The 27,981-nt window shown below is 34.6% G+C and overlaps 1 protein-coding gene across 2 annotated transcripts in view; it reads right to left on the minus strand.

Annotated features, from left to right (window-relative positions):
* CCDC102B (coiled-coil domain containing 102B) overlaps positions 1-27,981 on the minus strand; it is a 186,156-nt gene that overhangs the window by 145,710 nt on the left and 12,465 nt on the right. For both annotated transcript variants that reach the window (XM_014565855.2, XM_032470648.1), the window contains exons 2-3: positions 8,354-8,975; positions 6,835-7,052 (exon numbers count right to left, since the gene is read on the minus strand). In XM_014565855.2, the coding sequence (XP_014421341.2) occupies positions 6,835-7,052; positions 8,354-8,959 (824 nt within the window). In that variant the 5' untranslated portion in view covers positions 8,960-8,975. The remainder of the gene's footprint in view (positions 1-6,834; positions 7,053-8,353; positions 8,976-27,981) is intronic.

Consider the following 27,981-nt stretch of genomic DNA (forward strand, 5'->3'; position numbering starts at 1 on the left):
TAAAACAGTGATACATGTTAGTTAGTGGTGAAACACATGGTGAAATAGAAAATGTGCCTGACGTTACCAGTGAAATGCCAGTGGGTGCAACGTGGCCGAAGGCTTGAAAAGCATTTGTGCAGCTGCACTTACTTGCTTATATTTAGGCCATTACTATAAGAAGTACATACCCACGCTGGCCCATTGCTCCCCGGGGGAAGGAAAGAGCCCTGAATCATAACTGAGTTTCCCCTGCAGGACCTCGTTCAGAGTATCCAAACCTCAGAGGCTCACAGGCTTCAGCTCAATAAATTCTGATTGTTACATGTCTCTAAGAGTCTGTGGTTGTTAGTCACAGCCTTACTGTATTTATAATCAGCTGATACACACATGGATCTATTTCAATGATTACGTCACTAGAAAGATCTTAGGAACATACCCACCAGGCTAGAAGACACACCCAGAATCAAAATTGAATGCCATTTGCATATTTATAAGAAATATGAATCTTCTAGGTAGCAATTGTATGAAAGTAATTTAAAGTAGAATTAGGCTGCAAATATATTAGTTTAATCCAATTGACAGATAAGCAGCCCATTAAGGTGTTACATAATTATACTTGCATGAATCAAGCCATAAAATTGAAAGGGGATAAAAAAGAATTTGTTGTTACAGTTTAACTTCACGTCAAAAGACCTGGGTTACAAAAATTACCAGCACTGTTTATAGGACCAGAATTTGGAATCCCTTACTAACACAGCAAATGTATCAGAACTAACAAAGGAAAGGCTCAGTATAGAAGTCTAGGTTCTAGGAACACTCTTGTAGGAGTCCAAGCTCCAGGCTAACAACCGTGGCCAAAAATTCTGACAGAGAAACAAACTCAGCCAGCTGATGACATCCCAGCTGCTTCTCACGGTGTGACTTTTGTCCTGAGTGACTGTGTTTGGGATTTCAAGAATTAAAACATTAAATATAGAAACAGTGAAGAAATTGGATTAAGTACAGAAATAATGAACAGCCAAACACTAACATTTTGTGTTAAATATAGAAAGAATATGTAAAAGCTATTGTACATTAAAATACGGTTTATATTTGGCATTTGATTTTTAAAGTTTTGGATAATAAGGCATATTTGAATATTTAAAAGAAATTGAGTATTGACCTGAACTTGTAAATTCAGTTGAAAAATATAACAAAATTGTACTGTTTGGGACTTCATTAGTATGTTTAAGAGTCACCGTATTTATGATTTTGATTTATTAGAATAACATGAGCAGAACAAGATAATTTTTTTGTTAGTGATTGAAAATCTTAAAAAGGAAAAGGAATATGTTAAATTAATAAAATTATTTTATTAAAGGATATTAATCAACTACATTGTGTAATGAAGGAAACACTGATAAATCTTCTCAAAATTAATTTTTAGAATTATTATATTTCTAAATACACTAATATAAAAATATACTGGAAAATATGAGAAAAGTCTACATTTTAAAATTTACAAATTCAAAATTATGCATGTTGAGAAATCAGTGTCAAGTTTTTAACATTACACGCTAATAAACCAAATGATGTTAGCAAAAAAGCTGAGATTACCATAAAATGATTTATAATTACTGTAGGATAAATGCTGATCCTCAAAAATGTCATCAGAATTACTGGGGTAACTATTCCCTCAAGGGTTTTATAAGAAGTTCAAGAAAAAAATTTCAAACCATCTACTAAATTTTTAATTTTAGTTACATATAAATATAGATACACTCTAAAGGTATAATTATGTCTAGATTCCATCTAAACTTAGACTAAGTATTCAAAGCCAGTTCACAAAATAATAATAGAATTTTGCAAAGTATATTCAAGTGAACAGATAATCAATTGTATTTATTGAAAGGAAAATTAGTAATATTTAAACTATAGCATTATTTATCTCTTTAAGCTCACATCTTAATAAAATAACATTGATTCGTTTACTAAAAGAAAATTATGCATTTTATTATTTAAAATGGTACAATTTAGTCAGAGAGTGACAGAATGGTCAACTCATAAAAATGTATTTAATAGCAACATGATGCATGGATGTTTTTTCATACAGCTTTATAAAAAAGGTTTATGACTGTTTATGCAAGGAGTCATTAGGACATAAATATGCTGCACACTTCAATTTATGCAGCGGAGGGCACTCCTAAATCCTTAATTTTGGTCTAATAAATTTATTCTACATTTTAGAGAGATTTTCAAAATTCATTAATTATACAGTTAAGTTTATAACTGAAATTTAAACTATCACCATATTGTTTGAACTACAAGAAGGCAAACAAAATTTTACTCTAAAGGACATTGAATATTTTTTGCACAGTTTCTTTAAAAAAACAAAATTACTAAGACGAAGTTCAGAAAAAATAGAATATTTTAAAATGATGATATAAACTTTTAAAAAATTCTTGAAACATTATTATCTGGCAATAAATATTAATCATTTTGAACTGTGGGAAATTTCATTGTAAAATATCTAATCTTTATTTTCTTAAAGGTCTATTAATGTCAAATGCTTTTGCCAGACAAAAATAACTAATTTATAGTAACATCTAGATATTCATTTTTCTGTTAGTCCAAAACTTAGTTAGTATTAAATGATAACTAATAATTTTTTTACAAATATATTTTTAATTAGCAACATACTTGTCATTTTGCGATTTCACTCTCAACTATTTACAGCTACATCTTTCAGCAGTAAAGTCTTTCAATGTCTTTCATTTTCGGCATCCTTCAGCATTTTCAGCATCTTTCAGCAAATTTGCCAAAGCCATACATAGTTAATTTAATTAGAAAAGAGATGACTTTAAAGAATACTGTTAAGCTCGTAACAACCAAAAAAAAACAAAAAAAAAACAAAAACAGGTTTTGCACAGAAAAAGAAACAATTAACAAAACGAAGAAGCAACTTATGGAATGGAGGAATTATTTGCAAACCATATATCCAATAAGGAGTTAATATCCAATATATATGAGGAACTCACACAACTCAATAGCAAAATAAACAACCCAACTAAAGAATGGGCAAAGGACTTGAACAGACATTTTGGCTAACAAGTATATGAATAGGTGCTCAACCCCACTAGCCATCAAAAAATAGCAAATAAAAACTACAATGACCTCATACTTGTCAGAATGGCTGTTACAAAAAAGACAAGAGATAACATGTTGGTGAGATGAAAAGGTAGGAATATTAATTGGTACAACCATTCTGGAAAAAGGTATGGCAGTTTCTCAAAAAGTTAAAACCAGAACTATCATGTGATCTAGCAGCCCACTTCTAGGTATGACAGCCAAGGGCAATGAGCATCTCCATGTTCACTGAAGGTTTAGTCACAATAGCCAAGATGTGGAAAGAGTCCACTTGTCCTTCTGAAACTAAATGAAGAAAATGGAAAAAAAAAAACTTTCAGTCATTAAAAAAAAGGAGGAAATCCTGCCATGTGAGACAACGTGGATGAGCTGGAGGACATCAAGCTAAGTGAGAAGCCAGCACAGAAAGACAAGTACTGTGTGACCTCACTTACATGCGGAAGCTTAATGGTGGATGCCATGGACTGGAGGTGGGGAAAGCGAGGAGACACTGGCCAAGGGGTGATGAGCGAACAGCATGGTGACTGTAGTTAGCAACACAGTACTGTATACTTGAGATTTGCTAAGAGGGTAGATCGTAAGTGTTTTTACAACACACACGCACAAATACCTATATGAAGTATGTGTTAATTCCCTTGACTGTGCTGCCCATCTTTCACAACGTATGTGTGTATCAAAACATCACGTAGTACACCTTAAACATACACAAATTTTATCTGTCAATTAGATTTCAATAAAGCTAGAAAAATAAATAAGTACTGCAAATGATGTTTTTAAAATGGCAAAGATTTACCATCTACACCATTAGTAACAGTGAATAAAGTAGACCCAACTTTCTAGCCTTTAACCACGTTAAATCAAGTAAAATTAACCAGACTTGCATGCAATTTGTTCATTATGTTAACTGAGGTATGTATTATTTCTATCTTATGCAATCTATGAGTATTTTCAATTTGCTGTACCGTCCAAGATTTCAAAATTTCACTTCATTGAGAAAAAAAAAAAGACACAACATTTAGTGAAGCGAAGCAATTGAAGCTTACTGCTCTAATACCGAAAACAAATTAAGAAAATAAAATTGAAGGAGAGGTTAAAGCTTAGATTAACTGACACAAAGCAAACATTTTCTAAGGGATGTGAGTATCATCTGTAGTTTAATTTTAGAACTAATTCGAAATGTTGAAAGAGTACATCAAATCAGTTTACCTCACCGTCCTCCTTCAGATCTGATCTGGCCAAAATTCCTCTTCCTAAATGTTTAGGTACACCTGGCTCTATAAGAGGACCAGTTTTCACACCCCCACATCAAATTTTCTACCTGGGAAGTCTTCTTTTTTTTTTTTTAAGAGATAAGGAGTACACACATTCTCCACACATGAACAGTTTCCAGATACTGGGTAATTATTCACCACACTGAACACTACTCAGAGTATAAACCACAGATAAACGTTAGTGTTTTCGATGAGGGGGCTGGTGGAAATGATTCTCTGAGTTCTCGAGGTTGATTCATGTGCTCTAGTCAAGAGAAGTTTCCCACTAGCTGGGAACAGAGGGAAAATTACATTCACATCTTCTCAGCTCCAGCCACCCACTTGCGGAGATTCCAGGGGGAAGAATTGGAAAGATTAGACAGATTTATAGAAGCAGCCCATACTGTATCCTTGGGAAACATCCTCTTGTGATAGAAAAGAGGCTTTCCAACCGCCTCCTGTGGGTTGCAGGCTGATGTTAATTCATGGACACGTCACACCCGTGGGACTGTTTCCTAAAGAGCGAGAAAGCGAAGTGGAAACAAAGGGCCCGTTTCCCTCTTATTCTCAGCCCATCTATGGTTTATGCACTGAACTTGCTGAGAACTGGAGGAGTTACTTACTATGTGAATTGTTCATTTATTCCAAGGAAGTCAAATACACATGTCTGTGTCCATGTATATGAGTCAGAATGTAAAGATACATGTGTGTATCATTAAAACTGGCTCCTTGGGGAGTTTACCCATAGGAAATAGCATTTTCACCTTGCTCCGATTATGTTATGTCAGTGTTGTGAAGAGTGGGCTGGAGAGAAGTCTGTAACTCCTAAAAAGTTAAATCCTTCAAGAAATGAAACCCAGAGGTTAGAACTTGACTGAGACCTGTAGTTCCAGATAAAATTAAGTGTTAATATGGGTACAGGCATAAAATTGAATATGTTTTTGTTCTCTTTTCTACTAATGGTGATTGCCTCTTTTAGGAAATTTACACTTGATGGCAGAATAATAAATATTTATTGTATACCACAGACGCTTGTGTTACCACAGCCTGTTCACATGATGAAGCAGAGACGAAGAATCTGAAAAAGGAAATTAGTGGCATGAATAAATTTCAGGGGGACTAGTGAGAGACTTCTGGCTAACAGAAGAGAATTGGCAGATAAAGAGCTTACATTGGGAAAGGCTTGTGTGCATACCATCACTATTTCAATCCACTGGAAAGCTGAAGCCATTATATAATATATAATTATATTCATGCTTTGTGATAGATATCCATCACTCCCAGTTTTTTTATTCTGCCCCTTAGAAGCCTTATAAATAAGGAAATGGACAAATAATGATTTTCAGATTTGAGGATCATATTTTGAAGGACATCAAATATTCTACACAATGCCGATAATTTTCTAGGGAATCATGAAGGAACAACAACAACAAAATAACATAATAAGTAATTCATATTAGTGGCCACTTTCCCAGACATTGTTTGTGTTTGATCCTCATGAGAATTCAGTGAAGCAGGCCAAGTGATGCTATGGGACTTCTGAAGCAAGGTCATTAAAATACCATATATTTCTCTCTGTGCTCTTAAGATATTCACTTTTAGCCAAACCATGATGCTGTGAGGAAGCCAAGTGGCCACACAAATAGGCTACATGCAGAGGTTCTGACTGAGACCCCAGATGAGAAACAAGATGAACTGCCAGACACGGGAGTAAGATGGGAGTCAGATGATAACGGCCTGACACCTGAAGTCATGCCCAGCCTTGAGCCATCCCAGATGAAGCCACGTGTAGCCAGAGATGAACTGTCCGCTCAAACACACACTCAAGATTCATGAGCGGAATACATGGTGACTGCTTCAGTAAAAGCATTGTTTGGGAAACTTTGTTATAAAACAATAGATAATTGGAAAACAGTCATCACTATCCGTATTTTCACACAGTTGACAATAGTACACTTTTGGCCAAACCACTATCATAGCTAGAATATGTTAGAACTAAGATGAATATCCAGGTGATTTAATCTCAAGTCTAGTTCACCTTCCTCTATAACACAAATGGTCTATGAATAAAGCATCTTTTTTTGCAATTAATACATTGCAAAATTGTGAGCTGTCCTTTATGAATATTAACATATCTACTCATTTTTATTGACTCACTGAAATCTACTAATGCTGTAAAAGTTAGATAATACACAGGCTATTGAAACACATACATTAATATTTCAAACATAATAAAGGTGAAGCTACCAAAGATGATGAGAACAATATAATGATAAAAGAATGATTAAACACTAGGTATTATAAGTTACTTTTTAAAATTAAAAAAGTGAATATAAATTTCAAACTCATTTTTAAATATTAGTACTTAATGACTAACTATAGGTGAAATACATTATCAAAGGTCCAGTTTACTAGACTTAACAGTTTCAAGTCTGAAAGTCAGACTTAGTTACAGAAGACAATGATTAGTGCTTACTCTCTTTCTTTCCATAAGATTTGTTGGAACTCATCCAGGTGCACCTGCAAAGCCGAAATTTCAGACACTCTATTCTCCAGAGGCAGATTTATTGCTTGCAGTCTTAATCCAGGTCTCATTGCACAATTTTCAGAACCACCATTCTTGAATAAATCAGGACAATCTAGATTGAGTTTCATCTCATTTAATCTTAGTGGGTCAATAACTGAAACTTCTTCCTGAAAGACAAAAAATACAAAACAAGTTTGTTGAATTTAAAAATCTAATGTAGAAAAGTCATGAAGAAAACATATTTTTGGCAGAAAATTAAATGTAATGATTCGGAATCAAATTCATATTTTCATTTATTTATCGTTCTCGAATAGTGTTGTATGACCCAACTTTAACTTATATTCTTCAGGCTCTTTTTTCCTTTCTATGTTCTACTTTATTGTAATAAAATACAGCTCCCTGCAGCCTTTTAAAATTTTTCATTTACAATGGATCTATGTTATAACTACCATAAATCCCTTACATCACGGAAAGGCTTAACATTTTAGATGGAATTATATAAGAGCAAGATACCGATTTTATGTTTTTACAGATGGAATTAAATAGAAAGGGGTAAAAATATAAACTAATTTAAAGAGATAACATGAATTCCTAAATTTTGCAAAGTATATTTCATGAGTTGTTAATAGTATTTACAAGATTTTAAAAAAATATATGGCGGATGTTTCATCAACAGATAAACGTACAAACTGCTAGATTAAAGTTTTAAAAATTCTATCGTGTACAAAACTCTCTGAAACTTCAAGATTCAAAGTATACCAAGAAAATCCAGGAGTGGATGGTGTGAAGTGTTCCCTAGATGCATTTGCCTATGGTATGCATTTGCCTATGGTACCCATTTTACAGGAATTCATTGTGAAGCCAGAGTCCCAACCCTTGGGAGATGTTTAAACTACTGTATGGATAATTTATTAACAGTAGCTTACTACGATAAACAGAGAGAAATCTCTTTAAACATTTTCTTCTAACATAAAAAAAAAATACAGGGTTAATTTTGGCTAAAATATTAGTGATATCAGTAATATGGGCTGAATTCTGTCTCCCCTGAAACTTACACATTAAAGTCCTAACCTCCACCCTCCCCATCCCGTGCCTGGAAATGTCACAATATTTGGACATAGGGTCTTTAAAAAGTAATTAAGTTAAAATAAGATCATTAGGGTGGGCCTAGTGATGGTATCCTTGTAAGAAGAGGAGATTTGGATGGCGACATTCACAGAGAAAAGACGACGTGACAACACAGGGAGAAGACGGCCCTGCTGACACCTGGATCTCACACTTCTAGCCTCCAGAACTGTGAGAAAATACATGTCTGTGGCTGCCCAGCCCGTCCGTGGTACTTAGCTACCGCAGCCCAGACAGGCAAGCACAGCCAGCGCTGGATGGCTGTTTCCCTCCCCTCCCCGTTACCACGTGTGGCGTTCAAATACACACATAGTCCCTGGGTGCCTCTGGATTTTTTTCTGACCTTACTATTTGTGTTCTCCTTTGTAGGAAATTCTCTCTTTCCCAAACACTCTCTGATGGACTCACACATTTTGGGACCAATTTGAAATGGGTCTCTCTGTGCATACGCCACGTCTATGAAACTAGCAAGCTTCGGATCCTGGGAAACCCTTGCTTCCAACTCCTCCTTTTGATGTGATGGACTTTGCTGCTTTTTCAGGGCACTCAGTTCCTTCATGGCCAACTCTAATTTCATTCTGAGTTGTCTTCCTTCCTCTCTGGCGCTGTTCCTTTCAGCTCGAACTTTACTCCACTTTTCTCTCCAGTTGGCAGTGCAGTCTGACCACCACCGCATGGTCTTCTCCATCTGAGCCGCTCTGGCCTTGACCTCCTCCAGTTCCCGCAGACGGAGTTCTTCACAGAGATCCCAGTCGCTGGTGCTGCACCAGCGAGCACAGAATTTGTGAGCGGGATGAGATTGCAGCCCATAGAGTGGGAAACAGGAGCTACAGGTGTCCCTGGGGGATGAGGCAGGCGCTACCAGGTCACAAACTGGCTTAACTGATGTTGGCTGCATCTGGAAGATCCGTGTCTCCTCAATTAACCGATGAATGGAATCTAAATTCATATTTATCTTCTCAGGCCTAAGAAAAGACAGAGAACATAGTTACATCTGAATTTCCTCTGCAATTATAAGAGCAAGCCCTACATTTAAAAAAGAAAGCTGATGAAAACAATGCATCTTTTCAATATTGCATATTTTCCTTCCCACTGGAACTAACAAGGTAGAGCAATTTATGCATTTGCAACTAGATGCAAAGAATCAGAAATTGCTCATATTTAATTTTGCCAAACAAATACAAATAAATATATAAAGATGCAACTGGGGATAGCATATGACATGAATTATTCATTTTAACAAATATAGTTCTTCCCAGGTAAATATTTATTGCAACACATATTGTCCATTAACTACTCAATGGTCCCATTCCCCCTGCTAGCTGAAGCACAACTTGTTCAGGTGGAAGGCAGAATCTGTTGATCTCTGGGAGGATAAACCCCTATTCCCACCCCAGGGGCTAAATCGTGATTGTTCTAAATCTTCCTTGATTCCATTTAATTCACCATTTCCTTCCTCCCTCCATTTAATTCACCATTCACTGGTCTTAAAGCAGCATAGGACCTGGTTCTGGCTGACGACATGTGAGGGCAAGTCTACTAGAGAAGTTTCCCATCTAGCAAAATGTGAAAACTTCAGAATAAAAAAACCCTTTTTTCTCTGCTTTCCTCCTGCCCAAACAGAGACACGATTCCAGAAGAAGGCAAGTGCAACAGCCACCCTGTAATGTGAGAAGTGGTGAAACGGAAGGATGCAAAGAGTTTGAGGGCCTGGGTTCAATTTCCAGTACTGCCATTAAAAAAATAATTAAATAAACAAACCGAACTTACCCCCTCCTTTCCCCTCAAAAAACAAAACTAGAAAAAACAACAAAACTAAAATAAGCACAAACGCAAACATTTTAAAACATGCATATTTATGTTTTCCAAGAGTCATTATTGAATTATAAATTGCATTTATCCCATCAGATAGAAATTATCTTTATCTTAAAGAATTAGCATGGAATTCACGTGATAAGCCCTGCTTTTTTCTTTTAGCTGACTCTTCATTCCTTATCTCTTTAACTTATTATTATTGCCAACAATTGTGGAAGCCATGTATCACTGTTTTAAATCAATGTGATGTTTTTCTTTAGTCTAGGTTTTCAGGAAAAATTATTTGAGAAAAAATAATAGTTTCTTAGTTAATGCTCATTAAAAAATTAACCTCATTTTTTATAAAATAAACTATTTCAGAATAATCTCTCCTCATAGCATCTTGATGTTACCGCTACCATTTCCAGACAATAACGTGTTTTCTATACTTCAAGAAGCTAAAAAGAAAAAAGGTTCACTACATTAAAATATTAACCTTTTAGGTCATAGGTAAAAGTGATCAGTCTTACTTCTTTGGAATATGAGTAAAGGAATAAAGAAAGATCCAAAATCCACAATCCATTTTATTAAGTACCAATGTATCATTTGCAATGAGCCTTAGAAAAATAAAATTTCTGTTTTCTGGCAGGCTGATCATCTTGAAGCTTTTATAGTGCTTTGCCTGCCAACCACAAATTTAGGTTCGGATAATTTAGAATTTCTTGGAGGATGTAACACAATTTAACTGCTCTTATGTAGTACTTGGGGTGGCAATCAAGTTCAAGAAATTTCTGTTTAAAATATCCCTGAAATGTCTTACCACTGAACAAATATTAAGACATAAAGATTTTTATCCAAGATTGGAGTTTACAGCTTAAGTATATTTCTTCTAATAATACAGATTAAGTCTATGTTACTTACTACCCGTTTGTATGGAAGCCTGGCACTTGCTGAATTCCTTAGCATTTTTTAATATTTATGTTTATTTCAAGGATTCAGTGAACAAGGCCACAAACTATTCCAATTTTCTCATGCAATCTAATACAACTTAATGGTGCCAAGTAAGTATGCCAAAATATTCCTTGAGACCTTAAGCCAAAAGTTGAAATTAGTATTAACTGTGGTGAAACTATAAAGCCCAGTTGAATCTTATTTTCATTTAAGAATAACCTTGCTCCTATTTCCAGGTGCCTAAGAGTCAGAGCACACATTTTATTGGAAAAAATAAAGCAAAAACCTGGTCATGTCAAAGATGTTGTCACTTCCCCGATTCGGACAGGTGATCCTGCACCTGGAATTTACATGGCTAGGTATATACCATTTTGTATAATTTCATAGAGATTAAATAATATAGAGAAGAATGTAACTGTATACATAAGTACTAGTTAAAAAGAAATAAATAAAATTCAGAAGAGCACATAGCCAACAACTCAAAATTGTCATTAAGTCAGAACATGAGGGCAAATTACCCTGTGAAGTAATTCCTGTTGCAGTTGCACAGCAAACCAAGCAGCGCTAAGTGAGAGGAGCTATTATGCTTTTCATGTTCCCCGCTTGCTCTTTACATAAAAGCTGTTCATTTGTTAAAATCATAGATTTTCTTTAATATTGAATTCATCAACATTTTCCAATATTTATGTCCACTTTAGGGTTCTGGTGAACAAAACCACAAACTATCCCAGTTTTTCTGTGTATTTCCGGAGCAGAATTCCTGAGCCATTTATCCCATTCACACTTGCTCTTAAAGAGCGTGCGCGGCTAAGTCAGAAGTTCTCCATGGATCTGGCTACACTTTGTCCTGAACCAGAGGACGCGTTTTCATGTCAGTGTGACTCAGCCATGTTTTCTTACACCCGTTTGATGGAACCTGTGCAGTCACCCAGCTACTCTGTGTCAGCTGACTGGCAAGTGTTCACAGGCTTAACAATGGAGTTTGGAGAATACAACCCAAATGACTGTCATATTGACTTCTGAAATGCGATTATAAAATTTTTTAATACGGATATGCATTCTAAAGTTTTGTTTGATTTTCCCAACAGCACGTTCTTTACATTAACAATCCAAATTGGCTAAAATGTATCCCACAACAAAAAGCAAAGAGAAAAAATTGAAATCGGAAGCAGAGATGCTATAATTAGAAGTTTGTGAGTTGTATCTATGCATAATATTTCAAATTCTTTGCCTCATTCACCCTACTTCTTACTGAAGCAAAGAAATATTCAAATAAAGGCATATATGATACTGTTTGTTAAGCTTTATTTCTTACGCATGATCTGGAATTTAAATTTTAGTGTAAAGACTAATACGGGGTCAAAGATTAAACTCGCTTCAGTTTCACATGGTCTGGCACCAGCCTCCCTCCCTGACCTGGATTCCTACGCCTCGTCCCTTCCTTCCCCCACAGCTCCAGTCATGCTGACTTTCTTCTTGTTCTTTGAAGTGGCCAGACTCATTCCTGCTTTGGGACCTCTAAGTGGAATTCTCTTCCCTTGGTTCCTTGGATTTCAACATGTTCTTCTGCTCTGAATATTTAAAATTGTAAAGGCACTGAAGGTTGAAACTAAGAGGGTAAAATGCTAACAGAAGACGTTCAAGCATCAAACTCCAGGTCTATAATAAAATCTGTGTAATGAAACTATTTTAAAAACAATTTTTAATGTATATTTTACATGATGCTCATGGGAGTGGGTAGGTATGGACCCTTCTTGTGCTTCTTATAATAGAAAAATCTAAAAGCCAGGCAGACTGGGTAGAGAGAGAAAGGTAGAAAGGTGGCAGGAACACTCCATGCCCCATCCTCACATTCTTAGTCTCAGAACAAGGTTTTCTTTTGGAGTCTAGTTTTCCCCCATCGATACAACATTATATAGCTTGTCCAAAAGGAGAAAATCAAAGAATTAAGGTCTTAGTACCCTACAGGTGCCTTCTCAAGCCACTTCAAAAAATATATATATGATACATACATGAGTATGTATGTATATACATGTGTATATGTGTGTGTGCACACAATGTATGTATACCTATACACATACAGAAAACACATAATTTAACTGGGTTGTATATGATTTTAATAGTATTATTTAGCAGATTGAACTGCACCTTGGTGTATATTTAGGAATGTCAACAGCACTTGGAGAAAATAATTCCTTCACATCAAATCACTTCTCTGTTTAATCTGTTTTTGCTACAATTACACAGGAACAAAGACTTAAGAAAAATTAGTTATTTTCAATGTATTTTGGATGTGAATTTCTTTTTCACTATTCTTTCCAAGGTTCATGTCACATGTAGAGTTTTTTTTTTCAGATTCAAAAAATAGAAAGTATCTGCATAGCTTATCAAATTCTCAATAAATGTTCATTTTGTTGCAGACTATAAATTAATCATCACTAACATATGTTAAGATTATATTTTTACATCCAAATCATACATGTTTACTATGCATGGTTTATGCTATGACAGAAAAGAGCAGGGCCTATTTTTAAAGTCTAGACTTTTAAAAATTATTTGACAGATTTGGTGAAGTAGAGGAAGACATGTGGTAGAAATAGTTCATTGAACATTCACTATCATTAAATGGTAAGTGGTAAGGTAAAAAAAATGTGAAGAATTACTAGGAATACTAACAATGTTCCAAAATCAAGTACAATTTAAGAATAAGACAATTAATTGACTCTGAGTTAACATTAACCAGAATTATTTTCAATGTCCTTCAATGCCACTGAGTAATCTGAGTAATGTCACTTTGTGTTTATGGCATTTAGATTTGAAATGAGAAGACTTTTTGGTATTATTCAGAATCTACCCATTATTGATGTATGTTGAAATCCAAACTGAAATTTTGGGTTTGTAACTTAGTGTAATCTTGCCAAAAGTTCCCTGAAAGAAGCAGCTCAAGAGAGTTCTCGGGCATTAAATATAAAAAAGAAAAGAAGAAAACAGCCTAACATATTAAATTATAAACATATGTTTGGAATTTCCTTTGAATTACTCATGAGTCTAAACCTTAAGGGTAAAGAATTTAACAAAACACATTTGAGGTTTCTGTAACGCAAAACATTTGAAAAGTTAGCCAGTGAAATCAACCACCCCAAAGGCAGAGGAGATTTCTACTCTTAATATTGAGTAAACTGAAACTTCTCCCCTACTACTGTGAAATATCTGTACTGTACAATTAAAATGTCCATCCTTGTTATGTACCTTTGTAATAAACATGAATTAATCCATATATTAGACAGTTGAAGGTGGAAGACAGTTGAAGATTTTTGTTCGTTTTTACATTCTGTAGCCAGAAAAACTAGGAAATCAAGAGAAAATGCAACATAAGAAAGACAATATTTAAAAATAGGAATTCTCCTAGGCTTTGACTTACCCTTTCTCACCTAAACCATAGCAATTTTTTGTATGATTGTGCTGTTGACTAGTATTTCAGAGTACACAGGTACCTAGAAGCAAGGGACATTGAAATATTATTCAGAAACTTAGTGCATTTTTATGCTCAAATTCATTGTTTTTTCCAATGTTTTTCTGGTGTTATCCCCAAAATAATCATGTTTTTTGAACAATGCCTATCAATGTTATTAAATAATAATTTAATTTTAATGTTGAAAAATATAGATAAAATATTAAGGTAGCAAAAGTTGCATAAAAATATATTTTTACCTACCTAATTTTGTTTTGTTTTGTTTAATTTATTTTTTTAAACAATTTTTTATTGAGTAATAGTCATTTTACAATGCTGTGTCAAGTTCCAGTGTAGAGCACAGTTTTTCAGTTATACATGAACATATATATATTCATTGTCACTTTTTTTTTTTGCTGTGAGCTACCACAAGATCTTGCATATATTTCCCTGTGCTATACAGTGTAATCTTGTTTATCTATTCTACATTTTAAAATCCCAGTCTGTCCCTTCCCACCCCCTGCCCCCTTGGCAACCACAAGTTTGTATTCTATGTCTATGAGTCTGTTTCAGTTTTTTTTTTTTTTTTTTTTTTTTAGATTCCACATATGAGTGATCTCATATGGTATTTTTCTTTCTCTTTCTGGCTTACTTCACTTTGAATGACATTTTCCAGGGACACCCATGTTGCTGCAAATGGCGTTATGTTGTTGGTTTTTGTGGCTGAATAGTATTCCATCGTATAAATATACCACCTCTTCTTTACCCAGTCATCTGTTGATGGACATTTAGGCTGTTTCCATGTCTTGGCTTGTAAATAGTGCTGCTGTGAACATTGGGGTGCAGGTGTCATTTTGAAGTAGGGTTCCTTCTGGATATATGTCCAGGAGCAGGATTCCTGGGTCATATGGTAAGTCTATTCCTAGTCTTTTGAGGAATCTCCATACTGTTTTCTGCAGTGGTTTTCCTTGCTTCCCTCTCCCACTGTTAATGATTTAGATGTCTTCTTTTACAATTTTGTGTTTATTCTGTTTGTAGTTCAGGGAGTTATCACCTTTCCAGTTATGAGTTTCTCATTTTTGTAGAATCTTGCTTCTTTTCTATTTAGAGTTCACCTGTTAATATTTCTTTTAGCATGGGTTTAGTGTTGCTAAACACTTTTAGTTTTTGCTTGTCTGTGAAGTTCTTTATCTCTCCTTCTATTCTGAAGGATAGCCTGGCTGGATAGAGTATCCTAGGCTGCAACTTTTTTTCATTCAGGACTTTGAATATATCTTGCTGCTCCCTTCTGGCCCCTTAGTGTTTGTATAGAGAAATCAGCTGAGAGCCTTATGGGGGTTCCCTTGTAACTCACTCTTTGTTTTTCTCTTGCTGCCTTAAGGATCATTTCTTTATCCTTGACTCTGGCCATCTTGATTATGATATGTCTTGGTGTGGGTCTATTTGGGTTCTTCCTGTTTGGGACCCTCTGAGCCTCCTGTACTTGGATATCTGATTCCTTCTTTAGGTTTGGGAAGTTTTCAGTCATGATTTCTTCAAATACCTTTTCAATCCCCTTTGTTCTTTCTTCCCCTTCTGGAACCCCGATTATGTGTAGATTGGCATGCTTTATATTATCCCATATGTCCTTTATATTGTTTTCATTGTTTTTTATTTGTTTTTCTCTCAGCTGTTCTGATTGGGTGCTTTCTGTTGTCCTGTCTTCTAGGTCACTTAATCGTTCCTCTGCATTATCTAGCCTGCTTTGTACAGCCTTTAGGTCAGCTCTCATCTCAGCAAATGAGTTTACTAATTCTACTTGGTTCTTCTTTATAGCTTCTATTTCATTTTTGACATATTTTATATCTCTAAACACTATTTCTTTTAGTTCCTTCAGTACTTTGATCACTCCTTTTTTGAAATCTTGATCTAGTAGGCCATCAATGTCTATTTCCTTGATTGTGCTTTCAGGGGATTTCTCTTGATCTTTTAATTGGGAGTGGTTCCTCTGCTTCTTCATATTGCTCATATCTCTCTGGCACTGTGGCCAGTGGGCAGGCGGGTCTCCCCCCTCCCGATGCTGCAGTCAGATGCTGTGCTCAGGCGAGGCATTACCTACCTAATTTTTAAAGCAATTGTAATTTCAGTAAAAAAAAAAAAACTTTGAACTTTTAAGAGTGATTATATCTAGATTCTGTGTGATTTAATTTTCTCCTTTATACTGATTTCTAATATATATAGTGTATTTGTTCATATATATAAACATACAGGCTTATGTATATATGACCGTACATTTTCATATGACTTTATAAAAATAAGTTGGGACGTATTCCTTCTTTTACTTTTAGGAAGAGTATGTGTAAACTTGGTGTTGATCCTCTAAATATTTGGTAGTGCTGTGGTCTGAATGTTTGTATCCTCCCCAAATTCATATGTTAAAATCCTAATGCCTCATGTAATAGTTTTAGGAAGAGAGGCCTTTGCAAGGTACTTAGGTCATGAGAGTGGAGCCCTCATGAAAGGGATTAGTGCCTTTATAAAAAAGACCCCAAGAGCTTACTCACCACTTCCACAAGTGAGGACACAGTAAAAAAGCACCCACTATGAACCAGACCTGATTCTAATGAATATAATATTGCAAAAGTGATGGGATGTCATTTCTGAAATTAGGTAATGAAAGGACACAACTTCCATCTTGCTAACACTTTCTCTATTGTTCCCTCTCTTGGTCATTCTGATGAAGCCAAGAGCCATGTCCTAAGCTTTCCTGTGGAGAGGCTCCTGCGGCAAGAACTCAAGCCCCTCATCAACAGCGTATGAGAAATTAAATCCTACCCACAGCAATTGTAGAGAGCTTGGAAGCAGATCCACCTCAAGTTGAACCTAAAGACCACCAAAGCCCTGGCTAACACTTTAACTGAGACCTTTGAGGGATTCAGAGACAGGACCCAACCAAGTCACACCTGATTCCTATCCTACAGAAACTAAGACAACAAATGCTGTTTTAAGTCACTAAATTTTGGTGCCATTTGTTATGCAGCAATACAGAAAGACAATCCACTACTCTTAAAATCCCTCCCTCAAATTATCAGTTATCATTGCCACTCATCACAGTTTAGTCTAACTTAACACAAAAGTGTGAATATTTAAGAAATAAGTGTTAAAAGTTACAATTAAATTCATACCAATGGAAAAGTTAAATGATATAAAAACAGGGGATAGGAAACAGTAAATCTCAATCCAAATGCCAATCACAGGATTAAGAGAAAATAAATTTTATGGTTTCTTCAGATAATGTTAAAATGTAAAAGGTACATGGCACTACAGACATGCAGCATTCCAGGAAATAAGTGCAAAAAATATTATATTATCTTGTTTAAATTAGCTATGTTGGCATTAATCAAAATTGGCTAGTCTTTTTGAGAGCCATCACAAGAGAAAGTTACTCATGCCATTAATTTATAGGAAGAACATTGTGTAACCAATCCAAACAAGTAGAAAACCCTCACAAACCAAGCAAATGAAATATGTAATTAGAGTGATCACCACAGATTAACAAAATTACCTTTCATTGGTTTTGACTATTATACTTAAGCTAATTGAAATTCAAATACAACTCTAGAGTTTATAGACAGCTTCAGGTTATTAATTACTCTTCTAAAATTTTGATATTATTTTGACAGCAGAGAAGGTTCTTTACAGATTATGCTGAAATAGCTAAAAGACTCCAGTTACCACACACACAAAATTGAATTTTCAGAAAAGTCCATTTTTAGTCTCTGTTGATATTTGGGAAATCAAAAACCACAAAGGAGAAATCTTTTGGGTTTTCATGAGTATATTTTGGCTCTTTCAAGAGGTAACAGTAACAGGAAATATAAATTGACATTCAACAACGCCTTTAACAACTTAAAATTAGAAAATGAGGACGGTGTATGATTCACTTTCCTAAAATGCTTCTCAAGAGCACATGACTATCTACAATTACAGAAGACGTGAAGTTGCTCTAGCATGCTTAATTTATTGCATACGATTTTCCTCTCTAGTGATAAGTGAAAATGAGCATGCTCATTGTTGTTAATTTTTACATTTTAATATTCTGATAGATTAATTTATATAAAAGTATTTTTCACAACTTACAGCAAGATATTGCTTTGCTTTTGGAAAACTGAAAACTGTCTACTAGTTATTTAGAAATTTTCTTTCCCATTTTTGAATGTGAAGTACAACCATATGAGAAAAGCTTTCTATTCAAACAGCACTATATTGAAGTTCACTAGTGCTTATCTGGGACACATAAGGTGGTGTTAAGATCATGAAGTCCTGCAATTTCATCAATCAGATTTGACTTGAGGATGATTTGGTTTTTAAGTGCTTATTAACTAGTATATTTTATAAAATTTATATCTTTAGATAAGAATAATTTCTGCAAATCAAGTGATAGATAAACAACTGTTTGCCATCTTAAATTGAAATTTGGAGACAGAGAGAGAAAAAGAAAGAGTGAAAGAAATTGTCAAGCATTTTCCTAAGCATTTCATATATCTTAACCTTTTGACTTCTCACCATAACCCAAGAGGTATGTCTGGTTGTATTTCTGTGTCTGTGCCTCTCTATTTTCTATTTATTTTGAGTCCGCATGTGAGTGTGTGAGAGTGTATATATGCATAATAGACAAATACATTCTTCAGCTCAGCAAAAACCTATCTCATATTTTTATTATTATATGTTATTTTTATAAGTTGTAATTTCACAGAGCCTCTGGCCTAACAGAAGAGTTTCAAATATTTATAATTCCACCTTAGTCTGGTTATTCTGTATTATTCAAATGATGACTTGTGCACATTTCACTGTTTTCACTTCTCTGGGTATATTTTTCCCAATAAAATCTATTTTAGGAATGTGATTAAAAATCATTTAAAAAAAATTCCCATTTCAAACTAAAATACCAGTTTGACATGTTAAACATTTATCCATTTGCATCTGTAAAATCTCAGTTTTAAACAATAAAAAATTCCATCGTTGGAAAACTTTACAGCAGTTTTTGTGATATTTAGAATGGGTTCCAGTTTCACAGTTTTACAACTTTCTAAGTTGAAGTGCTATTTGACCTAGCATACTTGGTAAAACCGCTACACCCACTATGTCCCAAGTAGAACTCAAATCTTGAAACTCTTTGACAGTTGACTCCTAAAGGAATTTTGAAATTATTTTTGGATATTTTATTTTTACCCAGAACTATATTAAACAGTGTTTATTTCTTACTCAAAATGGTAGATTATGTGTTTTTAAATTTAAAATGGTGTTATTTATTAATTAAATACTACTGATTTTTCCCTAGAAAATAAAAAAGGAACTTGGAAACGTATTGTGTGTATTAGCCTGCTGCCTGTATTTGGCATGGTTTCACATTACACTAGCTAGCTTCCCATCTAGAAGACTTCTTATTTTTCATTATCGAGAATAATTTGGAAGAAACAAGGTTTGTTTTCTCTCTAGGGTATTCAAGTGCTGTATTTGAGTTCAATAAAAGAGTTAGGAAAGAGATTATAACAGTGCATTCCAGCAACAGTTAATGTAAGTTATAAATATTATATTTATGAAATTAATACATAAAAAGTTTATAAAGTACAACATCCTGGAAAGTGCAAACTTAAATATATTTTTAAACAAGTAAAAATAAGAAAAATGACTACACTGAATTTAAGACAAGCAGCAAGTATTTAGTTTAGTCATTGCTATTAAGGGCCCAGTGAGGCTTGTTATTGCCTGCATTTTTTCTTTTTTGACTTAAACATGTAGTCTTTGTGCCAGATTTTCATTTAGTGTGAAGGACAAAAATTTGCTTCTGGAAACTTCTTTAGGCTGGGAGATCCTCTACAAAACACAGAAAACGAACCACATTGGATAGTCAGTTTTTCTCATTTACTTCATTCTAACCATATGAATCAGATGTCAGTTCTAATGAGAGAAAGAAAATTAACTGATCTATTTCTGACTATTAGCTTCCTCAGGAAGACTCTATAATCTTGACTTAGATTAGGTCCCCCTGCTGTGATCTCTAAACGCTGATACTCATTCTTCATAAATGTCTAATGGAGTTGTGATCCATGTTTTAAAATCATTTGATTTCTCTCTATCTCCCCCCCAACTAGCCTGTGAGTTCAGCGTGGGTAAGGACCATGCTTGCTTTTGACCACATTCCATCCTTGGGGGCTAGCACAATGCCTGAGTTAGAGTAGACATTAAGTAAACATTTGTTGTGTGAATGAATGAATGAGAGATATATAAGAGAAAAGAGCCTCTAAAATCCAGCAAGGATTATTTATAAAGAATTTAAAAAGAAAATATTTTCTTATTACCAGGAAATTATACTAACTTTTCATGAACTTCTCCAGATAAAAGAAAATAAGTGAACATGCCCGAATTTATTTTATGAAATCAAAACCTTGATACTAACAACTGATAAGAACTTTATGACAAATATCTCCCACTAACATACACATAAAAACATGAACAGAAACACTAGCAAGAAAAATCTGGTGGTGAAAATGATTAATGTAACACAAAGGAGTTGAATATTTCCAGGAATTTAAAATTGATTCAGCGTTTCATTATCGATCATTGAAATTCACTTAATAAACTATATTAAAATAAGAAAAATATCAGTAGATAAATAAAATGCATTTGAAAAAAAACTGACCAGTTTAGAATTTTTTTTAAAATTTAGCAACCAAAAATAGAAGGGAAAATTTGTGGTATGATAATAGTTATCTGCAGAAAACCTAAAGTAATAATTCCTAGTGGTGAATTATTAAAAGCTTTCCCCCAATCAAATCATAAATTAGAAAAGGGTAACTGATAAAACTTCTACTGCTCAGTATTGTACAAGAAGAGTGGTCTTAACCAATGAAAAGGAAATTAAATTAAATAGGAATAGAAAGGACAAAATAAAACTGTCATTTTCTTACAGTATGACTGTGTAAGTAGAAAATTCAAATCAACCCACAAACTATTAGAATTAATAAGTGAAGTTAGCAAGGTTACTGGGTATAAAGACAACGTACACAATCATGTTTTTCTCTATCTTAGAAACTAATAGTTACATATCAAATATCACATGTTAAAAATGAATGCTATTTTGTAATGGCATTAAATACATCAAAACAGTAAGGGCTGGAACAGAAGACAGCTAAATTGTGTTCTATAAACTACAATATGTTACTGAGAGAAACTAAAGAATAGCTAAATAAATGAAGGGATATATCATGTTTATAAATTGTAAAGCTCAAATCTGTAAAAATGGTGCATTTATACAAGTTGACCTATAGATTCAGTGTAATTCTAGTCGAAAACCTCAGGTTTATTTTCTGGAAATTGAAAAGTTTGTCTAACATTCATTTGGAAATACCAGGAGTCAAAAACAGCCAAGAAAATGTTAAAGGAGAATAAACTTAGAGGAATTATCGGACTGGATGTTAAAATAATATAAAGCTACAATAATTATGGCAATGAGGTGCCGGCATGAGGAGAGACAGACAGACTAATGGAAGAGAACAGAGTCCAGACCCAAACCCACATCAGTGTGGTGGCTGATTTACGACGGTTCAGGATGGGAATTTTCCCCCCTTTTTTCAAAAAACAAAGTGCCAGCTCAACCATATATCCACATGGAACTAACCGCTACATCACACCATGTAAAAAGATCACTTCCAAATAGAGCTCTGACATAGGTAAGTGTACGACAGAAAAATAAAGCTCTAGAAATTAACTAAGAATAGTCTCTCATTACCTTGCAGGAAGCAAAGATTTCTAATCAGGACAGCAAATATTGACCATAAGGTAAATAGTTATAAATAGAACTTTATTAAAACTAAGGATTTCTGTTCAAGAAAAGACATCATCATTGGAATGAAAATGCAAATAACTGCATGCAAGAAAGTGTTAGCCATATGCACATTCACTGAGGATTCATATCTAGAACATACACAGAATTATTACAAATTTTCAAAACAGTTAACACCATTTTTTAAAAATGTGCTAGAAATTTTAAAATGTACTTCACGAAAGATAATATTCACACAGTCAATAAACATGTGGAATGTTCTTAGATTATTCATTATCAAGGAAATGCAAATTAAAACCACAATATAACACCACTACCCATAAAAATTGTCATAGCATTATTCCGAATAGCTCAAAAGCGAACTTGTCCATTGTCTGTAAACTAAAAACGGATACATGAATTTTGCTATAGTCATTTGATTAGAATGCTATATAACAATAAAAATGGATGCTAGAGAGAGATGCATCTCCAAAATGATGACTGAAAGAAGCAGGTACAAAATGACACATTTATAATAAGCTCAAAAACAGGCAAAGCTACTCTCACAATAGAGATCAGAACAGTGTTTACCTTTGGAGAGAGTGGTAATGACAGGGGGCAGGCATGAGGGAAGCTTCTAGAATGCAAACAGGGCTCTATCATTTATTTGACCTGGGTGGCAGCCACATAAAATGTCCTTTCTATACGTCATGAACTGTGTGCCCTTTTTAACAATTCATTGAGGGGCTGATGCTTAACAGTTTGTTCACTTTACATGAAGCCATCAAGGCTGAGCCTCATCACTTAAATAAGCAGAAAGCAGCCCGTTGGCAGGAGCTGTCTTTACAAATATTTCATCTACCCCGAGGTCTACCTGTCAAGAAGCTTTCAGATTAGGCAGGTGAGGAGACAGGATAAAGAGGATGCAATCATCACAGTACAGTAACACGCGCTCTGATGGATGTACAGAGCACAGGGGGAGCAAAGGAGAGGGGACATGTCACTCTACTTAGTGGCTGAGGAAAACATATTATAAGAAAGAATGTTTCAGTCACACAAGGGGGAAAACATCGTAACACGGACGGTCCGTGTGGTTCATGGTGCTCAGCAAATCGTAGATCAACTGGCTCTGCTTGACAGGAGATCTGATCCATGGAAAGACAATACCTTGCTTGAACTCAATGATTCCCAATTAGTTGTGGTGAAATAGAATGGTGTATTATGGTGATATTAAATGGGCTTAAAATACGTAAATGTCCAGTAAAGTCACTGTGTTTAATTCCAATAAAGCAGTCGATAAAATTTGCACATATAATACGTAATTACAATTTTAGCTTTTTTTTCCCTGATTATGTCTGTTTACTACAAGGAAACATACCATAATGCACTAGCTGATTCATACTTTAGTTACCCAACCACTCAGATAAGTTCTCCAGAAGTTTCCTTGTCTTATGAAATTAATGCTAATTAAAACAATCATGTTCAGATCATCAGAATGTCATTATCAAATATACTTCTCAATGCAAAGGCATGAGTCTCAGCAAACAAATGGTTTGTAAAGCCCTTAACAAGTCTAATGACAGAATAGTTCTGTTTGCGCGCAGAAACACACACACACACACACACACACACACACACACACACACACACATCCCTATGATCATTTGCTTGATAACATCTCCATAGTCATCTTTCTTGCATTTTTTAAAATGCTCAATTGATAACCAACAAAATTCTCTGGGCCTGCTTCAAAATAATGAGCATTAACAACACAAAGATAATCGGACTGGAGGGAAAAAGAAAAATGCAAGCTCCACTACTTCCTCTACCTTCTTTGAACATATTTCCATTTTCAAACATTTGGGACACATAAAAACAGAATCAAGATAATTATTTTGCTATTTAAATGTTGAAATTAAAATGGAAAATGTGAAAAAGAGAGTAACTGATATTTTGGAAGAAGGCTAAATTCAAATGTCAAGTTCCGCTTGTTCATTATGTTTACGACAGCCAGACCTACTTTTAAATTTCTAACAATCGTTGGCAGCATAAAAGATCTGACCTCAGAGTCCCAAGCCTCCCATAGCTCTGTTGCATAAAATCTAAAACAAACCCATATGCAAATTTCTTTTATATTTTAAGATTATCTGTACCATTATAAGTGAAAAGAATTCTTAAATATATTCATGTCAATTAAGCATTTCATAAAAGTAATAATAAACTGAAATAATGGAAAAACACATGTAACATTTTATAACAGCAGATTGTCCCTAGTAGTAAAAGTAAGTTGAAGATAACAGTTTTTTTTTTTTTTCCAAACAGCAAAGGAGTAAGAGTTCTGATTTCCTTGGGGACTGTTCTGGCTTGAATACAACCCACAGCCTTTTTTCTCCCACGATAGAAAAGACAGAGGAAGCAAACACATCTTGTTAATCATAGCAGAAGTTAATGTGAACACAAAAACACTTTCTTTCTCATTTTGGTACATGTTAAAGTAAAACAAACTTATCTTTCTTTTTTCCTATTTTCTGCTTTTAGCCATTATCCCTGATTTCAAAACAGGGCTAGTTCTTCAAAGAAAATTTCTGTAATTTCTCTTGTTACTCTAAAAAGTAAGAAGGAAATAGGCAGAAAGGTATAGTGAAAAGGGATTTGATTTAACTTCTGACCAGGTATAAGAGTGTGCAGAAGTTAACTTGTCCCAGAGTCAGTTTTAACAATAAAGCTGGAGTAATAATGCTGCCTACCTTATTAGTTTGCTGTGAGCATGCAAGGCTATAATATACATAAAGATCTAGGCACGATGTAGACATTAAATGAAGAGTAGCTGTCATTTTATGATTCTTTTCATTACATAAAATGTCCTTCCTGTACGTCATGAACTGTGTCTGAAATTAAAATAGCCAGTAAAAACCAACGTTCACACGTTTCTAATCATGAGGACCAAATCTTCAGTGAAGCTAGGGGATATTTATCCTGAGAATCAGCTCTTTGAACAATCTGTTTTCTATCCCCTCTTTGGTCAGTACAGTATCTGCTAAAATGAAATCAAGGGAAATGTGATTTATTAAAACTTAGAAAGTGAAGCACGTAAAGATAAAAGAAAGAACAAGATAGAGGAATGTAAACAACTCCACTTCCAAATTATCTGAAGCTATGAAGACAATGACGTGATAAATTGAAGTAAACAGCTCAAAGGGATGCCTCCTTGGTTCCTGCCCACACAGGATGCACATTTCCCAGAGCCCAGAGAGACAGGCAAGTCTCCTCCAGCTCTGTCCTCAGTCTTAGCTTACACCTATAGTACTGAAAGCAGCTTGTGGCCCCTTTCCTGTTTACCCATTTCTGATATAAAGAACCTAATTATAGGAATGAGATCATTAAGCAATTGAAACTAATTGCTGACTTATGCTCTCCTGTATGCACACTGTACATTGTCTAACCTGTTGATTCTTTTCCTTAAAGAAGTAGGAATGAAGAATTAAGCAGTTAGAGAACGCCTAGCTCTCTGTCCCCACCGGCCCATTTGGCAATCCTGCAGGCAGCTCAAGGGGCAAGATAACATCTGAAGAGACAGTCAGCCGGTCTGCTCACAATGGAGATGATGCATGGAGATGATGCAGACCCTAACCTCCCGCCTCAATGATTCACTGAGATTCTTCCCCCTTTTTTCCCTTTAAAAACTGTCCTGGCTGAGCAGAAGCTTCGGAGTTGGTTTCTGGATAGCAGTCCGCCAATTCCCCAGATTACTGGTTTTTCTGATGAAAGCACTTTACCTGTCTATTGACACTTGCCTCTTGAATTACTATTTTTGAACAACAAGCAGTCAAACCTGAGTTCGGTAACAGTATATGAGGTACACAATCCAGATAAAAAGAGATCTTATGCCTATAGAAAGATGGTGTAGAAACTATTTGAAAACCAAAATAGAGTTCGATTTGTTCATCTGTACGTGTGTGTAATATGGTGAAGGCTGGTCAATAACGAAAGAATGATAGATATACACTATGCTTCCTTCTCAGTTTGTTCCTCCTTTATCTGTGGCCCTGTGCTCTGGTTAATTAATTTATTCTGGATTTATGATACCATATAATAATTTTAATATATCTGTTTTTACCACCCATCTATCAGTTTGCATCTTATTTATTTTTCTTCTCACAGTGACTATAACATAGAAGACACTCAATTAGTTAATCTAGAGGGAACTAAAACTACCATTCAGTTAAAATAGAGTTTACAGCTGCCAAAATGCATACGCATGCAATTGTGTTTATGTATGTCCATTGTGCCATAACAAATTAATCTTATTTCATTAATCTGGAATCCTCAGGCTTGTTGGGAATGAAAAGTGTATTTGTCATGTGTGTATGTATGTGTGCACTTATGTGGCAATGGAAAGCGTGAATTTTGCTGTTTCAGGGAATTTAGAGGAAACTTTATATTTCTCATTCTGTAGAAGATTAACTCTGGCTTTACTCCATTTTTCCTATTAATAAAAGTCACCAATATCCTTTCAGTTGTATAAGCCCAAAATTTAGGTTTTCCTTACTAATCATTCTTCATCATCCTTTGTATTGAATCAGTTACCAAGTCCTCTTCATTTTATGTTCTAAGAAGTTTTTAATCTATGTTCACCTTTCTCCATCTCAGCTCCCTTAGTCCAAGCATAGCCATCTTACTCTTAGATAACTGAAACAGGTTTCCAACTGTTCTCTCTTCCACCACCGTTCACCACGCAGTAACTGGAGAGGCATTTTTATCTTTTTCATTTAATTATTTCATCTTTGCTGAAACTCTTTCAAGTTGCTTTCCCATTATTCTTAGGATTAAGTTCAAAGTCCTCATTACAGCTGCACCAGTCTTACCCGCTGGCCTCTCTCTACTCCTCTCCTTTTCAGCATGCCCAAGTTTCTTCTGCTTGGATACCTACAAACTTTAATTCTCATTCTACCAAGCTTTTAGTCTTGGATTACCAAAACAACTTCCTTTGGGTGTCAATACTCTATTCCTACATGTCAGTTCTTCAGAAGGAATATTTCTTCCCTGAAAAATGCAGAAATTCCAGCTTGAACTAAAATATGCACATTTCATATTTTTAAAATAGAAAAAATAGAAAATTATGCATGGATATGCATAATTGTTGCTTTATTCTTGCTTTTATGCGTTTCCCCAAATATTCTGCAACAAACAAAACAGTAGAAAATGCTTGAATATTCATTAGTCTGAATTTTTTCTTCCTTGTGTGTTTTCCTTCCTCCTGATTTATTCAAAACATCAACCTACTCAATATTACTGAATATCTGAAATACATAACTTAGGGTCTACAGATTTGTAACACTAACCTATAGAGAGGCTATTCATATTTCTCATTATGTTCTTTAAAAATTCTTCTATTAATTTTACTGAACTACCACATGAAAGTTGTTTTCTACTGCTTTATAACTTCCATCATCCAGTGATCACACACAACCACAATTTCTACATGATTATAAAGCTCAATAAACCTAAAAGGAAAATTTTTTTCTGAAATAAACACCTTGGTTAACATTTAAATGTTTATCATAACATACATTTAAAAACAAATAACACTTTTTGTAAAGTAGAACAAAGACTATTTGACATGTTACTGCATTGTGAATTTTGAATCTTTTTAAATAAAATTATTCAAACATATTTTCCCATTAAAATACTGAGAAGTCCTAATGGAAATACGAAAAGCTTATTTTCCTTTCTGTAAACCCCAACCATGACTTAAAGCTTTTGCAATCTCCTTTATTTTCAGCAATAGAGTATTTAACAATAAAAGATCAAGCACTCATCACGTAAGGATGAAAATCTAACATTGTAAGTATATTTTTGCTTATATTTTACGAGAGTTTAACCTCATTCAGTGCCAGGAGGAGAATCTTAAATTTATTTCCAATATGTAAAACTTAAAAGTTACCTGTATTTGGTGACTGAATCATTTCTC

This window comes from Camelus ferus, chromosome 30, assembly GCF_009834535.1.
Source record: "Camelus ferus isolate YT-003-E chromosome 30, BCGSAC_Cfer_1.0, whole genome shotgun sequence".
Classification (NCBI taxonomy): domain Eukaryota; kingdom Metazoa; phylum Chordata; class Mammalia; order Artiodactyla; family Camelidae; genus Camelus; species Camelus ferus.